The sequence below is a fragment of the Coccinella septempunctata genome, chromosome 2 (genome assembly GCF_907165205.1).
Source record: "Coccinella septempunctata chromosome 2, icCocSept1.1, whole genome shotgun sequence".
Taxonomy (NCBI): domain Eukaryota; kingdom Metazoa; phylum Arthropoda; class Insecta; order Coleoptera; family Coccinellidae; genus Coccinella; species Coccinella septempunctata.
In genome coordinates, this window is record NC_058190.1 from 40,692,134 (window position 1) to 40,719,023 (window position 26,890).

Below are 26,890 nucleotides of genomic sequence, written 5' to 3' on the forward strand. Positions count from 1 at the left end.
TGTTTCGGTAAAAGCCTATCGTTTCACCCATTTCCTGTATTCTCGCAAGAACCGACAGAGAAGTCATCTTGAATAAATCGAATCATTGTATACCTCCTTCTTATTGGAAAGTTCTTTTTCATATTTCGTTTTCGCGAAACAGCGAATTTTAGGGTAATACAGGAGTTTTAGCAGTGAGAAGGATATTCAGATCTGCATTTTGAACGATGAAAGTTGAGGTCCACCAACCACCAGGTTGTATTGTGGATACTGTCAAGAATGAAGCTCTCAAAAAGACACTGCTCAACAATAACGAATATTTATTAATCTAAATTGTCGTTCCGATAATGCGAGATAGTCATGAATTAGTGTAGGAAATCCCAAAGAAGTAAAACATTCAAACACAAATGTTAACCGGTTTTGGGAACATTGTCCACTCATCAGTGCAGTGTAGTGTTAAATATTCCAACCGGAGGATGGGGCCTCAAACGAAACCGGAGGGTCTTTTTGAGAACTATTTTCAATTTCTCATCACCTGTCCTTCAAAGACTGAAACGTACCTCACTTTCTCCTACTCTGTCTCCTACTCTAATTCATGGCTTACAGATTTAACTACTAACTGCAGTCAACGGATGTACAACAATTCGTCAAGCGACTGTCAAGAGGGTCAAGAGTCAAGAAGGTTCGCTAGACCACATATGGTCAGGAAATAAGGTTGAAATGAAGTGCCAACCAACCAAGTACCAACCAGGCACCTCGGAAATATTAAAGTGTTCACTGGGAGGAGTACTCTGTGCTCCATTTCAACGAATCTAAAATGAACTATTCCATATTTAGTGAACAGTCTGTTATGTATTCGAGGTATCGAAAGAACACTTGATTCTTATCAGTCTTCCTTTGAATATAGATGATCTGCTAACTCCAGAAACTTTTGATAATTTTCTTATGGAATGGGTGTAAGGCATTTTAGCAACATGACCCAAAACAGTAACTTCAGTAGCTTTGCTATTGACGACTTACGCTGGGTATTTTTTTCGACTGTGAATTGAAACAATCTTCCTGAACCTTTCCACTGAAGATGAAACGTATTTGTGGGGAATTAAATGGTCATGGTCTGGTTGGAATTATTGCAGCAGCCCTTGCACTTTTTCTATTTGAATAGTTCAAATCAATAATTTCCACATGTTTTTGTTTCGAATTACCAATAAAATACTGGAAAACCCCAAAGCCTTCAGCAGTACCAGAAGATCAATGTTCTCCTCTGTAATGACGACACTCTGCTGACAACTGACATTGACAACTGATACAGCAACCTGCACGACCTAAGCGTCTTCTAGCAACTTCATGACATCAGCGTCTTTTACTGTCTTTGATTGTTTTCGTGATAAACACTCGTTGGAATGATTTGTTTGTCAGTAATCTTCAAAGAATAGGAAAAGGGAAGCCTTCGTTTCTGGCCAATTTTTGTTATTTTGAGAAAATTTCTTTACCTTTGTTCGACTGTATCTCCGTTAATATTAAATTAAGGAAAACTTTGAGTACACGAAATCGTAGCTAGTTAAATGCTCCCGCTTAGATTAGAAGTTATGACCTAAAATGAAAAAACTCGACAATTTTGAGGCCTTTCGGCCGTCCCCAAGTTAGCAAAGGTTCCTCGGGGTAGATAACTTCACAGAATCATCCCACAGCCCCTCTGAACAACCAGTTGAATTTCCATTAAATGGGCAACTCCATTTTTTGCTCTATCTACTGTACAAGTATTTTTGTACAAAATAATATTAGACGATCAGAAGAAATTATCCGTTTTCTGGCCAAAATGCTGACCTGAGAAGCTTGAATTGCTCATTTCTGAATAGAAAATTTGGCTTCTTGTGCCTTGATTCCCCGATGGCTTTGTCTTGTCCACAGGCACTGGAGTGAGGATTGTGGGACCTCGTTTTAACCTGTCCATGTCCCTAGGAAAGGATACTGGAAAATATTCGCACAGGATACTCCGGAAAGCATATCCATATATGTTGTGACAGTCAGGAAACCCTAAAATAACTTTCCCAGGTAAAGGTCAACTCATACTTTGTAGAGGAATACAGGAAAGCTCTGCACGAGCTGCACGCGAGGCTTCTGGGAAACGAGAAGACAGACATACTTGCTAAGTGGGGGCCCAATCAGCTTTTGTTGGTCCGAAACCGACGCTGCCTTCTGTCGTATATCTTCAATTGCTAGACAGCAAATTTTCCTCTGAATGGAGCACTGGAAGTGGTCTCAGGCATTCGAGGCTTATCATTGTCCCTCCTCCAAGCCTGAGGTCAAAAAACTCCTGGTCCTTAAGAGGAGACAGGTGGGTCTGGTGATTGGCAAGAAGCATGGCACCGCATGTAGGAAAAGAAGAATGAGGTGTTTCTTGACTTCTGTTCCCCTTTCAATTACTAGAGGATGTAACGCCCTCTCGTAGAGGGCTGCGTTTCTAAGACTTTTGTGTACCGCAACTTGTGTTCTAAGAACGAACATTCATTTTTACTAATCATTATACTATGAAAACTATCAGAGGTGGCTTTATTCATTGGCACAGCTCGTATGTCTCGTATCAATTTTCTTCCTGTTGGGCCACAAAGCTCCAACATTGGAAATAAGAAACAAACAAAAGTGAACGCCACTGCCGAAGAGTACGCTATTGTAACCCTTCACCAATCCATTGAATAAAACAGTGCGGCATGCCGTAACTAGCCAAGGATACACATTTAACCCTCTAGAAGGGGACACTCACCCGCAATGACAACCTGAAAGACGCAGGGCGTCTTCTGCACGCCGACCTCGTTCTTCCCGTAGCACAGTAGCGTGCCGTAGTCGAGGTCGGAGACAGGTGTGTAATTCAGCCTGGAGCTGCTGACCTCGTTGGTGAACTTATTGGCCGGCACGTCCGTCTGGTCGCCCGAATTATTGAAAGTCCAGTGGAAGGTCACAATGGCCGGATTGGCGTCGACCTGGCACCGCAGCGTCACGGTCTCCTGCTTCAGGGCGCCGTAAAGCTCTTCGCGCTCCTGCACGCATACCGGCGCATCTGAAAAAAAAAATACGGGATATATGTTACGACAAAGGTGAATCCTGAAAGGGGATTTGTTTATAGTCCGCAGAACGACTGCGGGTTCGCAGTTATTTTTTAAGTTGACACTCGCGCATTTAAACGGCGTTTTCGGAAATGTTACGCGGGGGTTCAGTTGCCTCGGTTTATGTTATTGGTGTTTTATATTGTGTGACGTTGCAAAAATATCACCTATTCCGAGAGACTTCACTTTGAAGGGTCTTTATGCATTATGCTAACATATAGCAATGGGTGTCAATTTTGATATTCCATGACATATCAAATGACATATAGAAAACATGATACCTATACTCCATTAACATTCATTTTAGCAGTCGGTTGGCCATGAAATAATTTTCTCAAGTTTTTGTAACTAGAACGGGAGTAAGGTTGGCACTCATGGAATGTCGTTAATGTAATAACGCCGTTGCCACAACTAATAACGATTTTTATTACAAAAATGCCGAAAGTGATTGAAAAAAGAGACAGGGTTTAAGTGCTATTTAGAATTCAGGTCCGCTCATTCAAATATGTAGTTATACCCTAATGATATTCTAGTGATATTTTAAAATCCACAATACGTCAGACGGTAGCGAACATATTCAATGTAAGAGAATTTCTATAATGTTTCATCTGAATCTAAACAACTTATATTTCAGCTGAATATTTCCACAATCAAAAAGATTGAGAATGAAGACGATGACAAGGAATTTCCTTCTATTGGAAGACCCAAAAAAGTGGTAGCATTCGAGAATTTTATGTTTGGGTGAATTAATGCGAAAAGTTACTTCAGGATTTTCGATGAATGTCATCGTAGAATAAGTTCCCGAAAATTGATTTTTCTTTTTTCATTTGAGTTGTCCTATACATTGTAAATGTCTTAAGGTACCAATAAAAACCTAATTATTATTATATCAATGTATTAAGATGAACAGCCACAAATACGCGCCAGTTGTCCAGTTAATTGTTTATTAAGTGAAATTTTTGTTCAAAGGTGAAGTTCATCTTGACTTGAAACTTCCTTTAATTCCTTTTACTTATATTGATACAAGATGATTTTTGTTGAAGAATGTAACATTCTTGTAATTATCTATTAATTCCTTCGGGAGATACTCATTCCCAACCACTGCATCATATGCATTTCACCTTCGGATTAATATTTTTGAAATCTACAACTGATGTAACGTATTCAAACATTAGCCAAAGGAGATAACGAACATTAACAAGTCAAATGAAAAATAGAAAAATCAATTTTCTGGAACTTATTCTACGATGACATTCATCGAAAATCCTGTAAGTAGTAGCTTTTCCCATTCGTTCACCCTAAAATAAAATTTCTAAATGCCACCACTTTTTTGGGTGTCCCATGTCTCAAAAGAAGGAAATTATTGTCATCCTCTTCATTCACAATCTTCCTTATTGTGAAAACATTCAGCTACAAATAAGTCGAAATACATCAGTAGTTGAGGCGTACTGTGATAAAACCATAGTCTAGTAATAAATCAATCATTGGTTTATGGATGAAACCCTAAATATAATGTACGAAACACGAAAAAAAGCCTGAATAATGTCAAAACACCAAAACTCAAAATTCAATATAAATTTTCTTTTATATCACTTGGATTTCAGAGCCGGGGACATTTCAAGGATTGTAAAGTTATAACAGCAACCGAAAGGGCCAAGTATAATTAAAAAAAAAAACGTTTCTATTGGGAGTTTTTTCTATTATTTTACAAGGTTGGCATACGTTCCTGATCTTGTCCTTTGAACAAAATGAATAGTCGCATTCGCCATTTTGTAACGTTGTTCACTGATCGGGAAATATTTCGAAATAACCTACTATTCCCTAATTATTTGAGACAAAAGCTGAGTGCTCTCCCTACTCATTTACCAATCAGTAATTAAATAATAATGAGCTGAAACAATTCTACAATTTGATGTATGTTGAGAATATTCATTAGTAGAATTGATTCTATGCTCGTTTTATTTATTTCAATAAAATCCATATGCGATTACTCATATTGTGATATTTTCATCTATTCATTTCCATGAATTATGAATTATCGTATATATATATTCTTTTGAAAAAGAGTGTTACAAACTTTTACAATCTGAAAATAACAATGAAGCGGGTGTAAAGAAATGGAACAAGAGACAGATCCTAAAAACCTGTTTCTCGTTCCAGATCTCAGTGTAAGCAGAGGAAAAAATGTCAACGGGGTACCATACATATCTTCGTATGATACATGAAAAAAAACAGAGATAAAAACCTCAGAAAAAACTCTCTGTTTGCCCGTATAAGTGTAATGATGATGTATTTGTGTAAAGAATAAGCTGAATTATCGTGAACTTCGAAATATCTAAATGTGAATTTTTGCTGATAACATAAAAACGAAGCATCGTAGTAGGCTACGGTTCTCAAAATTCTTTCTTTCTCTGGAATATACGTCGGAATCGAGCCACATGTTTCGTCCTATTTCTTCTAGTTTTCGACATTCCCTCACTGAATTAGAGACACACTGTACAGGGTGGGCAAAATTCGTTGTTTACTGACGTGTTCTCGAGAACTATAGCAGCTAGAAATAAACGCAGATGAGCTCTTTTTTCATGACTAATCCAAATCTGAAAACAGAATCGGCCTATCGTTTTTAGATTTCGAGTTATAAACAAAAATTGACGATTCCGAAAAGCTTTCATAACTTTTTTGTCTTTCAAGTTGCAGATCTGAAACTTGAACCTTCTTAGGCACTTTCATACATGGAATCTACTGACCAAAGATTATTTTCCAATTCAAAAATAACAAATTTAAAAAAGTTTGCATTTAAAAAAATTAAAGTTCACCTGATGATTCGAAATGAAAAAATATTTTGACCTCATCAGTGGATTCTACGTAAAAAAGTGCCTGTAGAAGGTTCAAGTTTCAGATTTGTAACTGCAAAGACAAAAAAGTTATGAGAACTTTACGAAATGCTCAAACTCAAAAACGAAGAATCGTAGAAGGCTGCGGTTTTCACCATTCTTCGTTTCTCCGAAAATGAGCTCGGAAATGTGTCATCCGTTTTCTTTTAGCTGCTATAGTTCTCGAGATCCTCTCAGTAGACAACGAATTTTGCCCACCCTGTACACTAATTGTAAGTGATATAGACAGATCGCCAGTGTCTAGATATTTTTTGAAATCTAGTCACCTTTTTCATATATTATTTACTGCACATCACTTTCTTTATTATTCAAGCATCGAATTTTCAATGAATAAGCATATCAAAGTAACAAAGTTGTAGAATCTTCATAGATATGAAATGAGTGTTAGCGAAACGAGTGCCGTTTTTAGGTGAAGAAAATCTATTCTAATTTCACTAAATATAGATGCCAATTCATAATTCATCATTTTATATTTGATACTGTGAGCATAAAAATAGAACAAATAGTGGACAAGCTCTGTAACAATTCTAATAAATCACCGAATATAATCGGCTAAGAGAGGTCAGTGGCATTCTCCTAGGAAGGTGGGAAACTTTCAAACTGGCCACAGCTTGCTGCATTGTTACCGAACAAGACTTCGTCTCGAACAAGAAGATAAGGTTTTCAATTTGTTGTGTTGAAACCGCAATCTAAAACGAACACCGACAGTAATTTCGAGAGAGTGCCACTGATAAAGAATGTACCATGAAAAAGATTGAGAAGTTGGCCTGTCCATTCAACTTTTTGTACGTCTTATTTGCTAATCGCGAGAGTAACTCAAGGTGAATTTGCTTTTTAGCGGATTCGCTGTATTTTTTCGTTTTCATTGTTTGTATTTTGACGGGCTGAGTTCAAAAAAATGCTCCCAACTTAAGTAAATCATTGGTGAGAAAGTTGCGATTCTTAGAATTTCCAATATCAAGTCTGTTTTGCACGGAACTTGTGCGCCGAGAGCATAGAAAAAATATATACAAGACTTTAAAATGAAAATGGGGAAAATCCCTCGGACCCGTCAATTTCTGATTCGGGAAGACAAAACTTTTCATCCCCGTAACTTCAATTCCCTAACGAGGGTGAGCACAATTTCTTGATTTTGAATGGGGATGAGGGATGCACTTTTTAGTCCATATTTCTGAAGCTATTCAATTTACAGAAAAAGTTCAAATACATTTTTTGCTCATTTTAACCTGCTCTACATGATGAACAGGAAAAAAATATAGGTTGCCATTTGATAAAATCAAGTTTTCATTGAACTTCTCTTTGAATTTTCAACTTCAAGTTTTGAAGACCCTGTATATCAGATTGCTAAAAATAGAGATGTAACGTATGATCCAATATGTTGACAATAGCTGGGCAAAATTTAGTCTTGATACATTCATAAGAAAACTATACACCATTCACTTTTATTTTAGCAGTCGGTTGGCCATGGAAATTTGACACATTTCACTCTGTATAGCACGAAAATGTGGGGTTATGACGCTTGTCAAAACATTTTTCGGTTATAAATCAACGCTGTGTTGCCCGTTCTACGTAAAAGTTTCTGTTATTACGTATTTTATCACAATGTCGAATATCTTCGGAAAATATGTGACGAACATAATTGAAGTTTATACAAACTGACTGGAGGCATACCAAATCCAGTTATTTGCATGGAAAATACAAGAGATCAGTATTCACAAGCTTGAGGAGAGATAATGTTCGTTATCTTCTTTAGCTGAAGTTTGAATACGTTACATCAGTTGCAGATTTCAAAAATATTAACCCGAAGACGAAATGCATATGATGCAGTGGTTGGGAATGGGTATCTCCCGAAGGAATTGATAGAAAGCTACAAGAATGTTAAATTCTTCAGCAAAAATCATCTTGCATCAATATAAGTAAAAGGAATTGAAGGAAGTTTCAAGTCAAGATGAACTTCACCTTTGAACAAAAATTTCACATTAATAAACAATTAACAGGTCAACTGGTGCGTATTTGTGGCTGTTCATCTTAATGCATTGATATAATAATAATAATTAGGCATTTATTGGTACCTTAAGACATTTACAATGTATAGGACAAGTAAAATGAAAAATAGAAAAATCAATTTTTGGGAACTTATTCTACGATGACATTCATCGAAAATCCTGTAGTAAACTTTTCGCATTAATTCACTCAAGTATAAAATTCTCACATGCCACCACTTTTTTGGGTATCCTAATTGAAAGAAATTCTTTGTCATCCTTTTCATTCACAATATTTCTGATTGTGGAAATATTCAGCTGAAATATTAGTCGTTTAGATTCAGATGAAACATTATATAAATTCTCTTACATTGAATATGTTCGCTACCGTCTAACGTATTGTGGATTTTAGAATATCGGGGTATAACTATTTGAATGAGCGGACCCGAATTCTAAATAGCACTGAAAACCAGTCTCTTTTTTCAATTACTTTTGGCATTTTCGTAATATAAATTGATATAAGTTGTGGCAACGGCGTTATGGCATTAACGACATTTCATGAGTGCCAAACTTACTCCGTTCTAGTTACAAAAACTTGAGAAAATTATTTCATGGCCAACCGGCTGCTAAAATAAATGTGAATGCAGATAAGATATTTTAGTGAGCACCTATAGCTCTCAAAATTTTAGGAAAAAGTCGAATATCTCAGAATCGGCGCTACATAGGACCATGGTTGTCATAACGAAGGTACCTTAAAATTTGACAATTTGACAAATAATGTACAGGGTGTTCATTTTAAAAACGGAGTACCCTGCATTAAGGTGGGTTATAAAAAAAGTTTTGTATCTAACCTTTTCTTCTGGCTCCTCTAGTTTCCACAATAAGGTATAGGGACACTTTAACCCGGACACCCTGTATTTAACCCAAACAAAAATAATAATAATCTTGATAGGTTCACTTTCATCAAGTTTCGAATGTGTATATAAAAATTCTGTGTGAATCTCCGCCGCACCCACTTGGTATCCCCATCCCCAAGGGTGCTGTGCCGACGTTATTCTGTTATTCTGTGCCCAAAGTAATCCCCATGTCCGATGTAATTCCCATCTCTTATTTATACAGGACGAAAACGTTAACGACATCGATCAAATAGAAAACAGATCGGCACGTTCGACGCTATGATGCGGATTGCTAAATATTCCCCAGGGATCCTGGTCGGGAGTATCCCTTGTTAGCAGCCAGCAGCCGCGTTACCACTGTAATATCCTACTAATGCGGCAATAATAGTTGCTCTGCCTAATCTTATTTGACCCGAATTTCCCAATCTGTTTCCTCCAGCGAGTGGAAAATTGGGCAAGACATACGGTTGGGACGATAAATTTGTGTTATTGGTACATAAATCTCGTTTGATACGACTGATTTGTCAGAGTTTCAATTGGATTAAGCATTATAGTATTGAACTATCTACTAGGCATTCACAAAGCAGAGACTGAATTCATTGAAAATAAGACAACAACAAAAGTTGAAAAGACGATCTAAAACATTTAGTTGTTTCAGAGTTTTCCACATCGCAGTAGTTCTCAGACGTCAACTTATATTTTGTTTCAAGTAGGAAGGATAGAATGACATTCAAACATTGTTATCGAATTAGGGACCCAGGGACGTATAACAATCGGACATCTAGTTACCAAACATATCATTCTCCATTTTATTTCACCACATTTCGCAATGAATCAACAGGTTTATTCAGTCATTGCTGTATCCCGTTACCGAGAATAAATCTACAAAGGGACAAAAAAAAACGGTGAGAACAGCCTTAAAAGTATCAGAAACTTCTATTTCGGATTGAAATCTGCTCAGTTGTCCAAATAAATTATCTCTTTCCAGGGTTTCTCTCACGTCTTGTCATCATCATTCATCATTTATCATCATTGCTGTATCCCGTTACCAGGAATAAATCTACAAAAAGAAAAAAAAAAGAAAAAAAATAAAGGTGCGAACAGACTTGTAATTTCTTAGGGCTAATTGTGAATGTGTGTCCTCCTGTGACTGAAGAGACCCAACCGTGACCTACAGATCCTTCCACACTCAGGCATGGATAGACGAACCAGATCAGCCGTCGCTGTATCCTTCTCGAGTCTCTATTATAACTGTGTACCTCCACTGTGACCTGTCTAACTCTAGTTTTTCCCAGTTAAGATTGGCATTCACTGATTTTAGGGATTAATGCAGTATATCCTTAAACCGCTTATACTGGACTCCTGGTTTCCGGACTCCCTCTGTGAATTCGCCATACAGAGCTACTTTGGGCAGTCTTGCATCCTCAGAATGTGGCCCCTCCATCTGAGTCGGGCCCTCGTTACTTGAGCCTTAATTGTTATACAACTCGCGGGCTGCAAGACTTCTGTATTTGAAACTTTGTGGAACCATCTGATGTGCATTATTTGTCTTAGATGACGTTGTTGCGTTTGTTCAAGCTGTTTAGTAGAGCTTCAGAATGCCCGTGAGTAGGTGGAGTACATTCTGAAACGTACTCAAGTTTTTTGAAATGAATTAAATATACCGGATTCACCTGGGGGACCAAAGAAATAAAATAGCCTGTATCTTTTATGACAGGTATTGTAAGACCCTAAAAGGTATAAAACGCCAAGATCGAAGCTCTCTATGATTCGAAGTGAGTAGTGAGTACCTATACTACTCGATTCGATTCACACCTAGTGAATGTGTCATTATTCACTACTCTTAGGCCCAGTTTCACAATCATTGGTAACTAGTGGTGGTTTGTGAACCACTACTTGTGATTTAGCCCAAGTTTTAAAAAGCTGCTCGTTTCACAACAAAAAATGAGATGGTAATTTGACCATCGGTTAAAAAATTTTTCTGAGGGTTGGCAAGTTTTTTCGTGTACGATAGATCTACTTTAGGGTTATTTATTACTGACATTTCGTATTTTTGTGAAACAAGAACTTTAGAATATAATTGTTATGAATATTACAGAAAACGAATAAAACATATGAGTACCGTACGAATGTTTGATATTCTGAGCCAATTTGAGTTTCATAATTGCCTACAGGTTATTTGTCATTTGGATTTTGATTTAAGTGAAGCTGATGCGTTCGTTTTTTCTTGTGCGAAATAAAAAAGTGCAACTGTGCTGGACCAATAGAAATTACATATTACTTCATTGAAAAATTCAAACAAAATCGAGTTGTGCATTTATAACTTAAAGTTCCTTAAATAATTTATATTTATCAATGAGGTATCTTCCTCAACAATTCTTCAGAAGCCTTTTTTTATTGATTATTTGAGTTTGAATTGAAATGCTTTGATCTATTTCAAAATTTCGAATTTCATCACTCTAATTCAACATATTTGCATAATATCTATTCATAAGATTCAGCCTAGCTTATTATTCGACAATAATTCTTGATCCCCTATAGGGGGCACAGCAACATTTTAATATTAATTCATTGCTTCTTCTTCTCCTCTTGAAGGAGGTTGTCCTTCATTTTCACTACAAGTTATGTTATGTAAAAAAAACTGTGGACTTAATTATTGCTTGCATCTATAATTTTAATATTCTCATTGGAGGAGCTGAGATTCTTTGCTTTGCCTTCCTTTCCATTGTATTACTGAATCTACAGAAAAAATCTAGGTCTACATATTCCTCAAAATAATTATTTTGAGGAATTATAATTCCTCCTAGCACCAAATCTTCTGGGCCTCACTGTTTCCTCATCACTACTATGAGTATTCACATCATAATCGTCCACGATATTCGTAAATAATAACTAATAAACACCCAATACATGTAAAACGCTGCCTAACCAGTGATCTGGAAGAAATGCTGAATTGACTCTGACAGAACTCAAAATATGTTATCTATGCAGAAAAGCATACGCCACGAAAATTCTATGTCCAGCTAACTCTTAGTTAACTCATGAAATTTTCAGGGTTATGTCAACCACAAGTTAACTTTAGGTCAAACGATAAACCACAGTTTGTGAAACAGAATTTTTGATTTAACCACTGGTCACTACATAACTTTGGGTTAACCATATATTGTGAAACTGGGCCTTAGAAATGAATGATTCTGCCCATTCCTAATGCTAACCAAGAAAATATTCAGAACAAATTTCCACCTGCGCCCACCGTTTTCCAGCAAGACTACCGACAGAGATGACGTCAAATTCGATCCTCCCACATCCTATAAACGCATGTTCATGTGGACAAATCGGTTAACGCGATGAAACAATGTAACTCGAATGCGTCACCATCCATCCGAAGGAGGCACAGCTCCGTTTGACAGAATGAACAGCCTTGTAACTGCAGCCAAACTGTAATGTTATCTTCCATTAGTGTGCTGATAATAGTTGTTCCGTCTAATCTTATTTATCCCGGATTCCGTTCCTGTCGCACCCGGTCGATCATTAGTGAACAGACACCCGGTTCCTGGTGTCAAATGTACCGATATATAATATATCGAAAGAGCATTATTATTGGCTAATTGAACGTGAACGGGACGACCGTATCAGTGCTATTCAATAGAACAAACAAATATCGAATGTCGAGGCGGAATTGCGAGCTATCGGGGATGGGGATACTTCGACGTTTTCGAAATATACTCTGTGACAATGGTAATGCTACCCTCAGAAGGAATCATTTCTTTAACTCGTGTTTTGCACAAGCGAATGACAATATTTTGAGAACGATATAATCACAATGTAAAAGATTATTATAATACACGATTAAACAAATATATAGATGAGACAAAACCTCAATTACATTAACAACATGAAGGGCAAAACAATATAACAACAGGAACAAATGAATCTTCAACTTGAGTAATTATAAATTTTTCCAGAAATCAACAATCAAACGGAAAGCTAAAAAGAAATAACACAAATTTAAAAAAATACAGGTGACAATTCAAAAACTTGCCAGGCCAATTATGTCGCGACACGGATGTTTTCAGAGAAAATGCTGCAACAGATCAATTTTTATTCGGAGGGGGACATATTTTGAGCAGAATTGTAAGTCGAAATCTCCTCAACCCTAGGTGTAGGGGCTATCACCCCTAAATTCTTAATAGGGAATAGGGGATGAGCTAAACCTCAATTGGAGGACAATATGTCCCTCTTCATAATTCTAGTATTATGTGGAGGAATATATTGTTTTTCGCAAAAATTAGAATATCGAGTATTTAAAAGCGTTAAGAGGTAAGCAGATGTTACGAAGATATGCTTAAACCCTTGGTAATCAATGTCCTTCGTATGCGACCGTGAGAATTGGACTGCAAGCTTCAAAAGAGGTAAATTTTCCATTGAAGATAATGACCGATCGGGAAGGCCAGTTTCTGTGTCAGTCCCCGAAAATATCGATGCAGATTTTATCAATCCGTCGAATTGGGCTGAATCGGATATCTGAAGCATTGAATATTTCATACGAACGCTTTCATCATATAGTTCATGTCAATTTGGACATGAGAAAAATTGCTGCAAAATGGATCCCTAAATGTTTGAATGTTGACCAAAAGCGTGCAAGGGTAGAAGCATCGCGTTCGATTTGTGCTCGATTTGAAAACGATGTAGACTTCTTAAACCGAATTGTTACTATGGATGAGACTTGGGTACATTTCTACGATCCAGAAACAAAGCAACAATCGATGGAATGGCTACACTCTGGTTCTCCGAGACCTAAGAAGTTTCGTGTCCAAAAATCTGCTGGAAAATTTCTTGCTTCAGTTTGTTGGGATTGCGATGGAGTAATCATGATTGATTTTTTGGATAAGGGTAGAACAATATAACCGGAGATTACTATTCGATATTACTGACCACTTTACGGGAAAAAAATTGAAGAGAAAAGACGCGGGAAGCCATCCAAAGGTGTTTGGTTTCTACAGGACAACGCCCCTGCTCACAAATCTCATGTTGCCATGCAAAAAATTCGTGATTTAGGGTTTGAATTACTAGAACATCCCCTTATTCACCAAATTTGGCTGCATACGACTCTCATCTCTTTCCTCAACTGAAAAAAGGTCGTCAATTTTCTTCCAACGGGGAGGTAATAAAAGTTATGAAGGTCTGGTTTGCAGAGCAAGAAGAAGAAGAAGTTTTTTTAAAGGTCTGGAGAAGTTGATGTATCGCTATAGTAAATGTATCCAATTAAGAGGAGAATATGTTGAGTGATAAAATATTTTGACATTGAAATTTTGTTTGGTTCTGTATTAGGCTAACAAATTTTCAATAAATCCTCATACTTTTATTTTACAAAACGTTCAAATATTCTTTATGTAGACAGATTAATGTCCAAGCAGGAAGCTAAGGAATTTCTGGAATGAAACTAATAGTCTTCTTCCTTATAGTTATTTAATATAGTGACCGGTTTCGTAGAAGCTAACAGATCCACACCTTCAAACCTATTGCGACAAGAAACACATCAGTAAAACAAAGGAGACAAAACAACAGACATAACCGATATATAAACTATTCCAACTCAAAATAAAAGGTAGAATACATGAAATTTCACAACTATCAATTACGCAGTAATAAATATTAACGTCAAATCAATTTTCACAATATAAGGTTATGTCGAAGAAAAAAGTGAAAGGTCACATTAGGTAGTGTCCAACTTAGTTTCAAGAGTTGTTTCCTCAAATTTTTGGTATTTTTATCGTACGTAATGGTCATAATGGAACTGGAAGACTTGGTGATATCTTGGGCTCGAAAAAGATTCATCAAATGAATGAAAAACTATATTCCGAAATTCATTTCATTCGAAAAAACCGTTCATGAGATAGAATTAAAAATAAAATTTTTTTCATGGTTTTTGAACAGCCTGTATCTTTCAAACCGAGCCGATTCGGAAAAAAAGGAAAAAAGTTTCTTTTGACCTCAAGAACCTACTGTCAAAATATTTGTACGAGTAACTCATCCCAATAACGGTTGCAGGATATATTGCACGATATTAAAATATGAATTTCCTCCTCCCACAAGAAATTGCCGAGCAGGTAAAGCGCTCCATTCTGCAATGCTACAGTTCAGTATGACCTCGGAATATACAGTTCCTTTTTCAATCAATTCCGGCGATAAGTCGGAAGTGCCGGCGGGTTCGAGAACACGTCGAAGGGTTGCGGCAACAACCCTTCGGGGTTGTCTACATTCCTCTATCCGCTTTCTTGGAAGCGGTACAGTCGTAAATTTCGGTTGACAAATCGTCTGTCGAATCAGTGCGAGGAACAGATACATTCGACTAATGCATGTTTACGTGTGATGCGTGCCCCGTTTCAGAGGGTGTCTGCTCGTTCAATGGGGTGATCATTTCCTGGATCTGTTTACAGCGAAACAAATGTCTCTACCAGGACGAATATTTCATCTGGTAACCTACGGTAGATGTGTTTTCGTTTGCATTTCTCGCTGTTCGAACCACCCTCCGAGTGTCATTTCTCCCTTTTCACTCAATCGCGCGATAATACATAAACATCTGAGAAAAATGGCCTATATGAAGAAGATCGATAGAAGGGACAGAAAATGAAAACAACTTGCATTTTCATCAATTACCCTTATTAGAAATTATAGATAAAAGAAGATGATCTCAAAGATGATAGTTGATGAATCTACTTAATGATATGAGAAATAGAACACCCAGTATGATGTATCAGAACAATTTCTTTATAAATATGTAACTTAGCAACTTCTGTGATCCATCCATTGAAGATTGAGCGTCTCTCCTTCTTCTTCCAAACTTCTTTTTTATAGGTGCATTTTCCTGTACTAACAGGAACTGATCTTAATTTCCATAAAAACAAATTCTTATGACTACAATAGGCTTGTTCGTAGAGTGGTTCGCAACGGTTGTGAACTGTACAGAGCAAGCGCAAATGGATTTTCGCTACCCTAAAATGGAATTGCGCTTGCTTTGTACAGTTCACAACCGTTGCAAACCACTCTACGAACAAACCTAATATCAACAATATCGATGTATACTCCATTCACATTTATTTTAGCAGTCGGTTGGCCATGAAATAATTTTCTCAAGTTTTTGTAACTAGAACGGAGTAAGGTTGGCACTCATGAAATGTCGTTAATGTCATAACGCCGTTGCCACAACTAATTTCAATTCTTATTACGAAAGTGCCGAAAGTTATTGAAAAAAGAGACAGGGTTTCAGGAAGTGCTATTTAGAATTCAGGTCCGCCTATTCAAATAGTTATACCCTGAGATTCTAAAATCCACAATACGTCAGACGGTAGCGAACATATTAAATGTAAGAGAATTTATACAATGTTTCATCTGAATCTAAACGACTTACATTTCAGCTGAATATTTCCACAATCAGAAAGATTGTGCATGAAGAGGATGACAAAGAATTTCCTTCTATTGGGAGACCCAAAAAAGTGGTGGCATTTGAGAATTTTATATTTGAATGAATTAATGCGAAAAGTTTACTACAGGATTTTGTCATCGTAGAATAAGTTCCCGAAAATTGATTTTTCTATTTTTCATTTGACTTGTCCTATACATTATAAATGTCTTAAGGTACCAATAAATACCTAATTATTATTATTATATCAATTTATTAAGATGAACAGCCACAAATACGCGCCAGTTGTCCTGTTGATTGTTTATTCATGTGAAATTTTTGTTCATCTTGACTTGAAACTTTCTTTATTTCCTCTTAATTATATTGATGCAAGATGATTATTGTTGAAGAATTTAACATTCTTGTAATTATCTGAATTCCTTCGAGAGATACCCATTCCCAACCACTGCATCATATGCATTTCATCTTCAGGTTAATATTTTTGAAATCTACAACTGATGTAACGTATTCAAACTTTAGCCAAAGAAGATAACGAACATTAACTGTCCTCAAGTTAGTGCATATTATGATATTATACTGATCTCCTGTATTTTCCATGCAAATAACTGGATTTGGTATGCCTTCAATCAGTTTGTATAAACTTCAATTATGTTCGTCACATATTTTCCGAAGAGATTCTACATTGTGATAAAATACGTAATAACAGAAACTTTTACGAAGAACGGGCAACATAGCGTTGATTTGAAACCCAAAAATGTTTTGACATGCGTCATAACTAACGTGACCATTTATTTTCTGACTCAAAACGGGACACTGGTTTATTTGGGTCAATATATATGTATATATAAATATTAAATTAAAAAAAAAATTATTTCATTTATTCACAGGAAATAAACGATCAGGTATTACAAATAGAAACATTTCCCAAATGTTTAGTTGTATTTATATTTATCAGGGGAACAAATTTCCTTCAATAATGCTTGTGATGATTTTGTAAGAGTGGAACTTTTGGCATGTTTTTTTTTATATTCACCTTAGTTATCAACATCGTCTTTAGAACTGGAATTTGCTTAGAGACTAGACTCCCTTTCCTAATCTAAGGGAATTTGTAACTGGGTATTTTCAGATGCCGACAATTTGTTCTCCATAGAAAATACTCTTTTTACTGGATCATTTGTAGCCGGCAAACATAAAATGTATTCAATTCATATACTAAAGTTTTCATGCCGAAGATTGTTGGTGTGAAAATGTTTGGATACTTCCGCCCAACGAGTTCCCGTGGAAACATTTAAATTATTCCATCTTCCAGGTCGGTAATTTTTTTAAAGCTACCCAATAGAATATCTTCATGTCTTTGGTAAGGAAACAAGTCCACTGCTCCAGATATTTACCGGCCAGCTCTTTAATTTTATCGCGGTTTTCGAAAACGGGACAATTTTGCGTCCCGGAGTTCAGTTCGGGGACACCGGGACAAGCAATCAAAAAAAGGGACAGTCCCGTTCAAAACGGGACGTCTGGTCACGTTAGTCATAACTCCACATTTTCGTACTATACAAAGTGGAATGTGTCAAATTTCCATGGCCAACCGAGTGTTAAAATAAAAGTGAATGGAGTATAGATAGCCTATGAAACAGTCTTTCTGATAGGCTATCAATATACCAGCATTTTTATCATATAAATCTAAAAACCAGCTTCCTCCGTAATTTGTTATTCCAAGATTAAATAAATATGATATCCCAATACACCACAATTTGCCAGAAGCACGATATGTGTATCATGACGTTCCCCGAGCTAAGAAATGAATTATTCAGATAATTCGAGCGATGTAGTTCACCGAGCTCGGTATGTACACTAACAGAATCACTCTGTATTGAATGACGTTGACGTTAGACTACATCCCTGTGGAGGCGAAGTGATACTCAGAATTCCCGAATTCAACCTCCTTATTAGTGTAACGATAATGCGCCCCATAATTGACAACCAAAATCCTGCCGTGTCAGTCTCCATAATATGTTTGACAAATTACCCAAACTTCAAATTATTTATGAACTCCTCGTATACGCACCTTTTATATTCCCCTTATCGGGAACGAGGTAGGTCCCAGTTTACCGAAAAAATCATTATAATCTCTCAAAACTTGCGGGCGTACTTCTATGCGTTCATTTTGTCATCTCGGCGTATTCGGTTCCAGTTATTTTTTCCCTGAAAGTTGTCGGAGTAGAAATGATTAATTGATTTCACGCCCCGTATTCGACTGCGTTTTTACTTCGTGCTTCTGGAAACGTTCGCACCAGAACGGAAAACTCGAGTATTTCTTGTTAATCTAGAGGCTAGGCCGTCTTTTCAATGGTGATTTTCCTCGATACAACGAGAATAAATAACAAAATAAAAATGCACTGACACGTCTGCGACGTATGACACAGATATGACACAGCCAACGAAATCCAAAATTCCGTCGACTTAACCATTAGGTCATTAGGTAGACTCTGGCTATACGAATGTACAGTCTACAGTCAGACCTACGAGGAGAAAAGAGTAAAATTCCACCCCTACACCGAGAAAGCGGAATGGCGTATACCAATAGTGATAAGGCAGATGCATTGGCGGACTCGATTGAACGGGAATCGAGAATAAATTACAGGATAGACGACGATAATGAAGATTTGGAAGAACTGGTGGAAATCAGGGAAATAATTAGAAGTTTGAAGAAGAGGAAAGCTCCCGGAAGCGATAAAACAACGAATGTTATGTTAAAGAAAGTACCTAGAAAAGGCATAGCCGCTCTAACAAATATCGCGAATGGAATTATGAGGACAGAACACTACCCAGAAAAATGGTAAACAGCGGAAGTCATAGTGTTCAATAAACCATTCAAAGAGAAGAAGTACCCACAAAACTACAGACCGATAAGTCTACTGTCGGCGTTAGGAAAAGTAGTAGAAAGAATTATAGCCACGAGGCTATATAAATGAGGAAACCGAAAATCTGAAACTAATACCACCAGAACAGTTCGGATTCAGAAGAGAGCATTCAACGGAGCAACAATTATTAAGGTCACAGAATACATTACAGAGGTATTCCAAAATAAACAAGCTACAGATCTTGTTTTACTAGACGTCGCCAGAACATTCGACAGAGTATGGCATGAAGGATTAATATATAAGATGAGATGTGCTGGATATTCGATCAAAATATGCAAGGTGATCCGGAATTATCTCAAAAATAGAAGATTTTACGTGAAAGTGGAAGGAGAATGCTCAACAACAAGAGATATAGAGGCTTGAGTACCCCAAGGGTCAGTACTTGGGCCACTTCTGTACAACATATACATTCACGATATTCCGAAGAATCCAAGAACCATGCTGACGACACAGGCATAGCAACTCGACACCGCAACCCAGAAGTAATAGAACGAATTCTACAAGAAACGATTGACGAAACAAATGACTGGTGCATAAAGTGGAAAATCAAACTCAATGGACAAAAGACCCAAACAATATTACTACAGAAGAGAAGACTGCGACCCACAACGAATCTAGAAGTTGACGGCGAAGAAATCGACTGGAAAAATGAAGCCAAATATTTAGGAATAACGCTTGACAAAGGACTTACTTGGAAAAGTCATATCAAACAAGCAATCGACAAAACGAAAGCAGCGATGAATAGACTCTACCCTCTAATAGGAAGAAGAAGCCTCATGTCGAAAGAGACAAAATTGAAGATATAATCCATAGACATATTAAACACATGGACACGGCGTAGAGAGAGAGGGGGTGCGGCCGAAATAAGATAGAGCTAGTATGGGCAAAACATTCGTTTGAACTTTGTATTTATCGAAATTTTCAGAATTTTCTCATCAATTTCAGATCAACTTTGAATGTCGTATCCTTTTTCTATTATGAAAGTAATAATGGTATCCTCGTAGAGTGCAATTAATAGTACGAAATGAGTTGAAAAGACAGATAAAGTGAAATTTCACAGGTATAGTAACTTCGAATGTATTAATCGATTCATTATATCATAGTTGAATTATTCATTTCAAATCAATAAATGTATGTCAATTCTTTTCTCATCTAGCTAAAATAATACTCAAGAAGCACTTTAGATTAGAAGAGAAAATTAGTATGCTGATTGTAATGTCTATTTTTCAACCTTTTGATCAATATTGATCAATGAAATATTTTTTCAGATATTGAACAAGAAATCAGAATATTGTGTTGGCTAAAAATGTGCTCAATTGTTTTTATTCAAATCAATTTATTTACAAACTTTTCATGAATTTATCTGTTGTATTTTCCGAGGAATAGTTGCCGAAAGCAAAAATTGTGCTCTTTAGTTCTAATTGGATCATTAAACGCAATCTAAATGATACTAATAATCGTTCATTTTTTTAAATTCGATTATAGGTACTTGTTTTCATCTCTAACGGGCGCAAATATACAAATATAGCTCGGAAATTAATACCATCTTGCCCATACTAGCTCCATCTCATGTTGGCCGCACTCGTGGCTATTGAAACTCACTGAAAGGGCGCGTCCATGTGTTTTATAGGTCTATGATATAATCAAAGCCGTTGCTAGGCCTCAACTGACTTATGGATCAGTTGCCTGGGGTTTCGCGGCAAAGAGCCATATCAAAAGAATTCAGGCCACTGAAAACAAGCTGCTTCCATGTGCAATAGATGCATCTTGGTTTGTCAGGAATAGACAGATTTATAGGTACCTAAAATGGGAAACCATTACGGAATTCATGAACAGAAAAACAGGGAAATTATTCGAAACAGCGAAAAACCATCCGAATCAAGAACTCAGGAGACTAGTGGACTACGACCCAGAGGAAGACAAAAGGAGAATGCGAATTTACCGAAGGAGATCAAGAGATCAATTAAAAAGACAGCAACGGAAACTTATTGAAAAATTCAATAAAGTGTTAATCCAATAGAGGATAAACACATAAATCTCAGCACGATAGTGTGCGAGAAGAAAACCGACTAAGAGATGAACGGTTTATAGGCAAATGCCCAGAACCAAAATTCAAGAAGCAGTTGAGGGTTTTTAGTGGGTCTCGAGCTCAGGAGAGTGAGAAACCCCACACTTGTTCCCCCTCAGGAGAGGGTGGTTCGTCTGACTAGCAGATTTTCCTCCTGCTACACCAAAAAAAAATGTCCTCTTTCGCTTTCGACAAGCTCTAGCATGGGAAAATAAAAACAAGTGTCACTTATGTAGATGCATAATGATAAAGAAACATCTCATTTTTGCTGCGTCCATGAGTTAAAATAAATGACTGCCTATGCTGTCGTAGTCTCGTTAGAAGTCAGATGTCAGTATTTCTCTGAAATAGAGGAAAATAAATGCAGATTGAGATTGAACTAAAGAACTAAATTGAGTGATTTTCACTAACATCAGTTATTTAACCAGATTTGCTGTCACAGTAGTATATTCAGGTGGGCGAAGGTAAACAGGGTGTGGTGGTTGAATAACTCATGTTTGTCCACTCTGTAGTCTGTATATGGTCGAAAACGGAGAATGTGTTACTGTTACCATCTTCATCAAAGAAATTTGGATTCGTTTTTCATGAGCTGCTTTTTTTTCCTCAACGTGTAATTTTCCTATTTCTCCTTGAAAAAATCGTATTTTGTACAGGAAGAATTCGTGATTAATTTTTTTTTCTTCGACTAGACTAGCTATATTCTTTGAACATGTTTGTCTTGCACTTGCAGCGTTACAATCCCGCGTCTTTCCCGGAGATCAAGCAACCAATTCCGTTCTAGAAAAATGTAAATTAACAAGTGCTGCTCAAGACGTGACGTTCCATGTCTATACAGACTTTATTATGCGGTAGATGGTATGAAAAGCCCCGTGACAATATCAATTAAGGAGGCCGGGTTTTACTTGTGCTCAAGATGAACAAGAAAATACGATACTGGAATAATTCAGGGGAGTTTTGTGTATCGGGGCTCAATCTACACGACAAAACCGATGCTTCTCATTAACAATGAATTCATAATTGGATTTATTACGATGATACCATGGTGATCGATGGTGTGAGTTCATCGAGCAAGAGTTCAAATAACCGCATCTGCATAATGGGACGATCCATACTTATTTGGTATTTCCTCGTGCCTCCCACTCTAATCTAATTTAGCGAAAGTTTGTTATTGGCTGAAATAATTGACTTTGATCAGATCGGAACCATGTTTGCATTTTCGGATTACGCCAACATTTTCAGTGCCTCAGCTCCTCCATGGATTCGAATTTGAGGAATTAGAGTGTGGTTGAATATAGATGACAGGGAATTCGTAAAAGAAAAGCTCCAAATTGTTTTCTGACCCTTTTTTTCGAACTATTCTTTTTGATTTCACATTATGTCAACACTTTTTATGGAGTGGATAGGTAAAAGGCTTTTTTGGGTAGAGAAAATTGTATTGAAGAAATATGGAACTCAGTTCTGTACTCAGGTAACCACAGTATCGTATGTCTGCTAAAGATAGTAATTAAGAAGTTCGTTTAATGTCTATGAATAATAAATGAGGAAAATTGCCGGCATGCAGACAAATTATTGAATTCTGAAAAAGTACCGCTCCGGGCAGGACTCGAATCCACGACCTCTCGATTACCGGCCATGTGCTCTTACCAACCGAGCCACCAGAATCCAACTGTTAGTAGGGGTCTCCTCACGAACGTTTTTATTGTTCGCAAGGGTTAGAGATTGTTAAGAGGTAAGGGAACGACATTCAATTTTGTAGGTTTGATCCATTATTATTATTTGAACCAGGGAAGTTGTGGCTCGATTAGCCCTCCGGAAACTGCGACTATGTAGATCTTTTGTTCTCTATCCTACTCATTCTTAGGAACCCAAAGAGGTCGTCAAAGGTGTTGATAAAACTGACAACATCCTTAGGGGCCTTGGCCATTAAGTCGTGAGTATCCAGGACCAGTTTCCCCATATGAGTGGTTCTTAGGTCCACCAGCTCTGGAAACTTGCACAGCATGTGTTCAGTTGTTTCTGCTTCTGATCCGCAGAGCCTACAAATCTCTTCTGCTTACTTTCCCATACCTGCCCTGTCAGCAGTCCCACCATCACCCGAAGCTCAGCTCGTGACAGCTTTAGCAGTTTTCTGCTGTGTGTCGGTGAAATCATTACGAATTTCTTTGACTGAGTAAGTCCAGGAGTGTTTCTCCAGAGGTTTATTCGGTTGTTCAACTCCCATTGTTGGGCCGCTGTTATAAGGCTTTATTTAATATTCAGACTACAGGCAGTATACAAAGGCGGTTCACAGCAAAGGAAAATACAAAAAACAGAGTAGAAAGATGTTCCTATGCTATGCGGTCACATGACCTCAGAGATGACGTAGACAATGTCAGGTCCATAGATAAAACAGAAAATAAAAGTTAAGTACATGACATATTTGACAAAAACACAGAGAAATCAATACGTCCAAGTATAGAGCCATATTTTGGCGATTAAGCGTCTTAATCGATGTCTTAAAGCGTCTTTAAGCGTGACGTCATTAATTTTGTTGTCGCAAAAATAGAATATCGCTGATGGTTGAGTCACCTGTCGTTGTCATTAGACAGCGAATCGAATTGTGAATTTTTCAATATCTGTTCTTTGGCTGTTATTTGAAAAATATTTATTTATTCTAAATGATAATGCAGAAACTGCATTTTTGGCAATAAAAGCACTCTTCCCTAGTAGGAATTCAAATCAAATTCGATATAAACAACATATTCTCCCTTCTTCTTTATATTACCTCTTTCCGCTTAAGACGTTCTGTGCTTAAGACGACACAGGCCAGAGACAAGATGACTCTATGACACAGGCGCTCTCCACAGACCGCCAGGTTCCGCTTAAAGCGTCTTAAAGACTGACGTCATGACTTATTCGCTCGAATAGCACCGCTTAAAGACGCTTCACGCGTCTTAATCGCGAAAATATGGCTTAGAACGAAGCTCACGAACAAAAACGCACGAACAAACTCTCTCGAACCGCACTTACAGCCCGCATCAGTAGCCCGAATACACAACCAATTCGCGCACACGAGAGACTGGTCAAAGCATTACCAGTGAGGTCTTGCAGTGGGACGAACTAAACGCGAACTTCGCGAACCCTACAGGCACAGCGCCAAACCAAGCGGTTGAACTGCTTATGTATGATGCAGCCACCCCTCAGTGCGGTATGGATAATATCACCAATGTCCGCATCTGCAGCGCCAACCATCTTGATGATATTGCGGTTTTCAGGGCACGATCCTCCTCTATAGCTCCCACAATCAGTGGAAGCACCTCTATGATGATATTATGTTGGTATTTTCCAAGCCCACAGAGAGGCTCAGGACCAGCAGGTATTGATCTTGATGCTCTTTTTGCAAGTTCATCGGCTTTCTCATTTCCTTCAACACCACATTGCCCTGGTACCCATAGTAGAGTCTTTTTGTTGTCTCTGGCCAGTTGCTTTATGGTATTACGGCACTCCCATGTCAGCAGAGATCTCTGGCAGTGTGATTCCAGGGACCTCAGCGTGAACTGGCTGTTCGTGGTGATATAGATATGCGCCTCTTTGAGGTTCATTTTAAGACACTCCTGAGCGCATACGTGAACAGCCAGTGTCTCGGTCTGTAAACTAGAGGGTTCAATTCCCAGGGCTTTGGAGATCCTCAGTTTAGGTCCATGTACGCCAATGCCAGTGCCCCTTTCTGATTTTGATCCATCAGTAAATGGATGACTTTTTGTCCAAACTATTTACGAAACTTATTGCACTAGGACGGTCAGCTATGACCGTTTTAAAGGGCGTTTCGAAATTGAAGATGATTGGCATAACATCCGATGGTTTTGCCAGGAGGTTTGAGTCTGATTGATTCAATATCCTCATATATCCTACTCAGTTTCCGGGTAGGAGATTCCCTTTAGGGGATATTCTTATGGCTTCTAGAGGGCTACTTTTCCTCACATGTAGTAGGTTAGAGATTGTTAGCTGGTAAGGGAACATTATTCACTTGCATGACGTGAATTTTTTTCAAATAAGATTCAGATTCAGATCAATATCTGAAGGTTTGATCTATAGTACATACTACAATATGTTTTTGGCCTCCCCTGAAACTAGACCGGTTGTGACCAGCGATACTATGGATCTGGGGTACAGATTTAACGAATACGATGAAATCAGAAGTTCCATTTTATTTTCATCCTAGCTAGACCCTTGGAACATAGATACAAGGAATGGAAAATAAACATTTGCTGTTGTCCAAAGACTGGAGTGAGATAGTTGCTTAGTGTCGCCAATCACAATTGAGATAGTTGAATCTGACATCATTGTCACGTCAATTTTCCGTACGAAAAGGTAGTAGCTATATAATAGCTATTATTACAACTAGGGAAATATGAACAGTATATTTCCCTTGGTGTAATCAATAGTTTTTTTCTGATTAAAATAATCTGTTATGGGGAAATCATTGTTAGATTGTATATTTTTGTAATAATTAAATTTTTAACGTTGCTATGGGGCATGTTTCTGAAAATCATGGTTGACTGGTTTCATTTTGACGTCTTGTCAGAAATAAAATTATTGAAATGATGTCGAACTATGTCGAAACTCAATCGGCAAAAGCCCGTGAATCTTTGGTTCCGGCCAAATCTCAAGCTGCCTACAGTAGAGAGTACGATTGCTTTCAGGAGTGGAAAAGAAAAAATTTGGTGGACGGTGTGAGCGATAATATTTTGTTAGCATATTTCCAAGATTTGGTATGTTGCTCTGATTCTTGTTATTCTTGATGTATGATTAATTCATTCGATCCCCAGTCGCAGAAATATTCACCAAACACGTTATGGCCGAAACTATCGATGTTAAGATCAATGCTACATTTGAAGGAAAAAAATGATGTCAAATTATTCGATGAAGTCGAAGCATTTGTTAAGAACAAAAATAAAGGATACGTTCCTAAAAAATCAGCAGTGTTGTCCCGGGAGCAGCTCAAGACATTCTTGAGTGAAGCTCCTAATGACGTTTTTTTGATGTATAAGGTAAAAGTTTCATTTTGATTTCCTCTGTTGATAAGATTTTTACATTCACAATTTTGAAGGTTGTTATAATAATGGAAATCTTTGGCGCCTGCAGAACTCAAGAGCTGGTGAATATGCTATCTTCAGATATCGAAGATCGTGGGTCGGCAATCATAATTAAAGTCTGAAAAACTAAGAATGATATAAACAGAATATTCACTATAATTGATGAAGAAGATCTGGGTGCTGCTCGTTTGGTTCGGGAGTATTCGGCGTTGCGTCCGCAAGGCGTTCTTAGGTTCTTCGTAGCTTATAGAGATAAGAAGTGTACTCTTCAGCCTGTCGGCAAAAATACCTTCGGAAAAATTCCGAGTAAGGTTGCTGAATGGTTGGGATTAGATAATCCGAAAATGTATACAGGTCATTGTGGAAGACGAACATCCGCGACTTTGGTTGCCGATGCGGGAGCCTCAATGACAACACTCAAGAGACATGGTGGTTGGAAAAGTTCGTCTGTTGCAGAAGGCTGACAGTATGCTGCACAAAAATAAGGTAGCGAAGATGATAGCAGGTGTGGAGGGAGAGCCATCTGCAGCATCACAGTCTTTGAAGACCGT

The 26,890-nt window shown here is 37.5% G+C and overlaps 1 protein-coding gene across 2 annotated transcripts in view; it reads right to left on the reverse strand.

The window, feature by feature from the left end:
* Positions 1-26,890, reverse strand: part of LOC123307604 (protein turtle) — a 330,136-nt gene that overhangs the window by 38,183 nt on the left and 265,063 nt on the right. For both annotated transcript variants that reach the window (XM_044889979.1, XM_044889978.1), the window contains exon 10: positions 2,741-3,034. In XM_044889979.1, the coding sequence (XP_044745914.1) occupies positions 2,741-3,034 (294 nt within the window). The remainder of the gene's footprint in view (positions 1-2,740; positions 3,035-26,890) is intronic.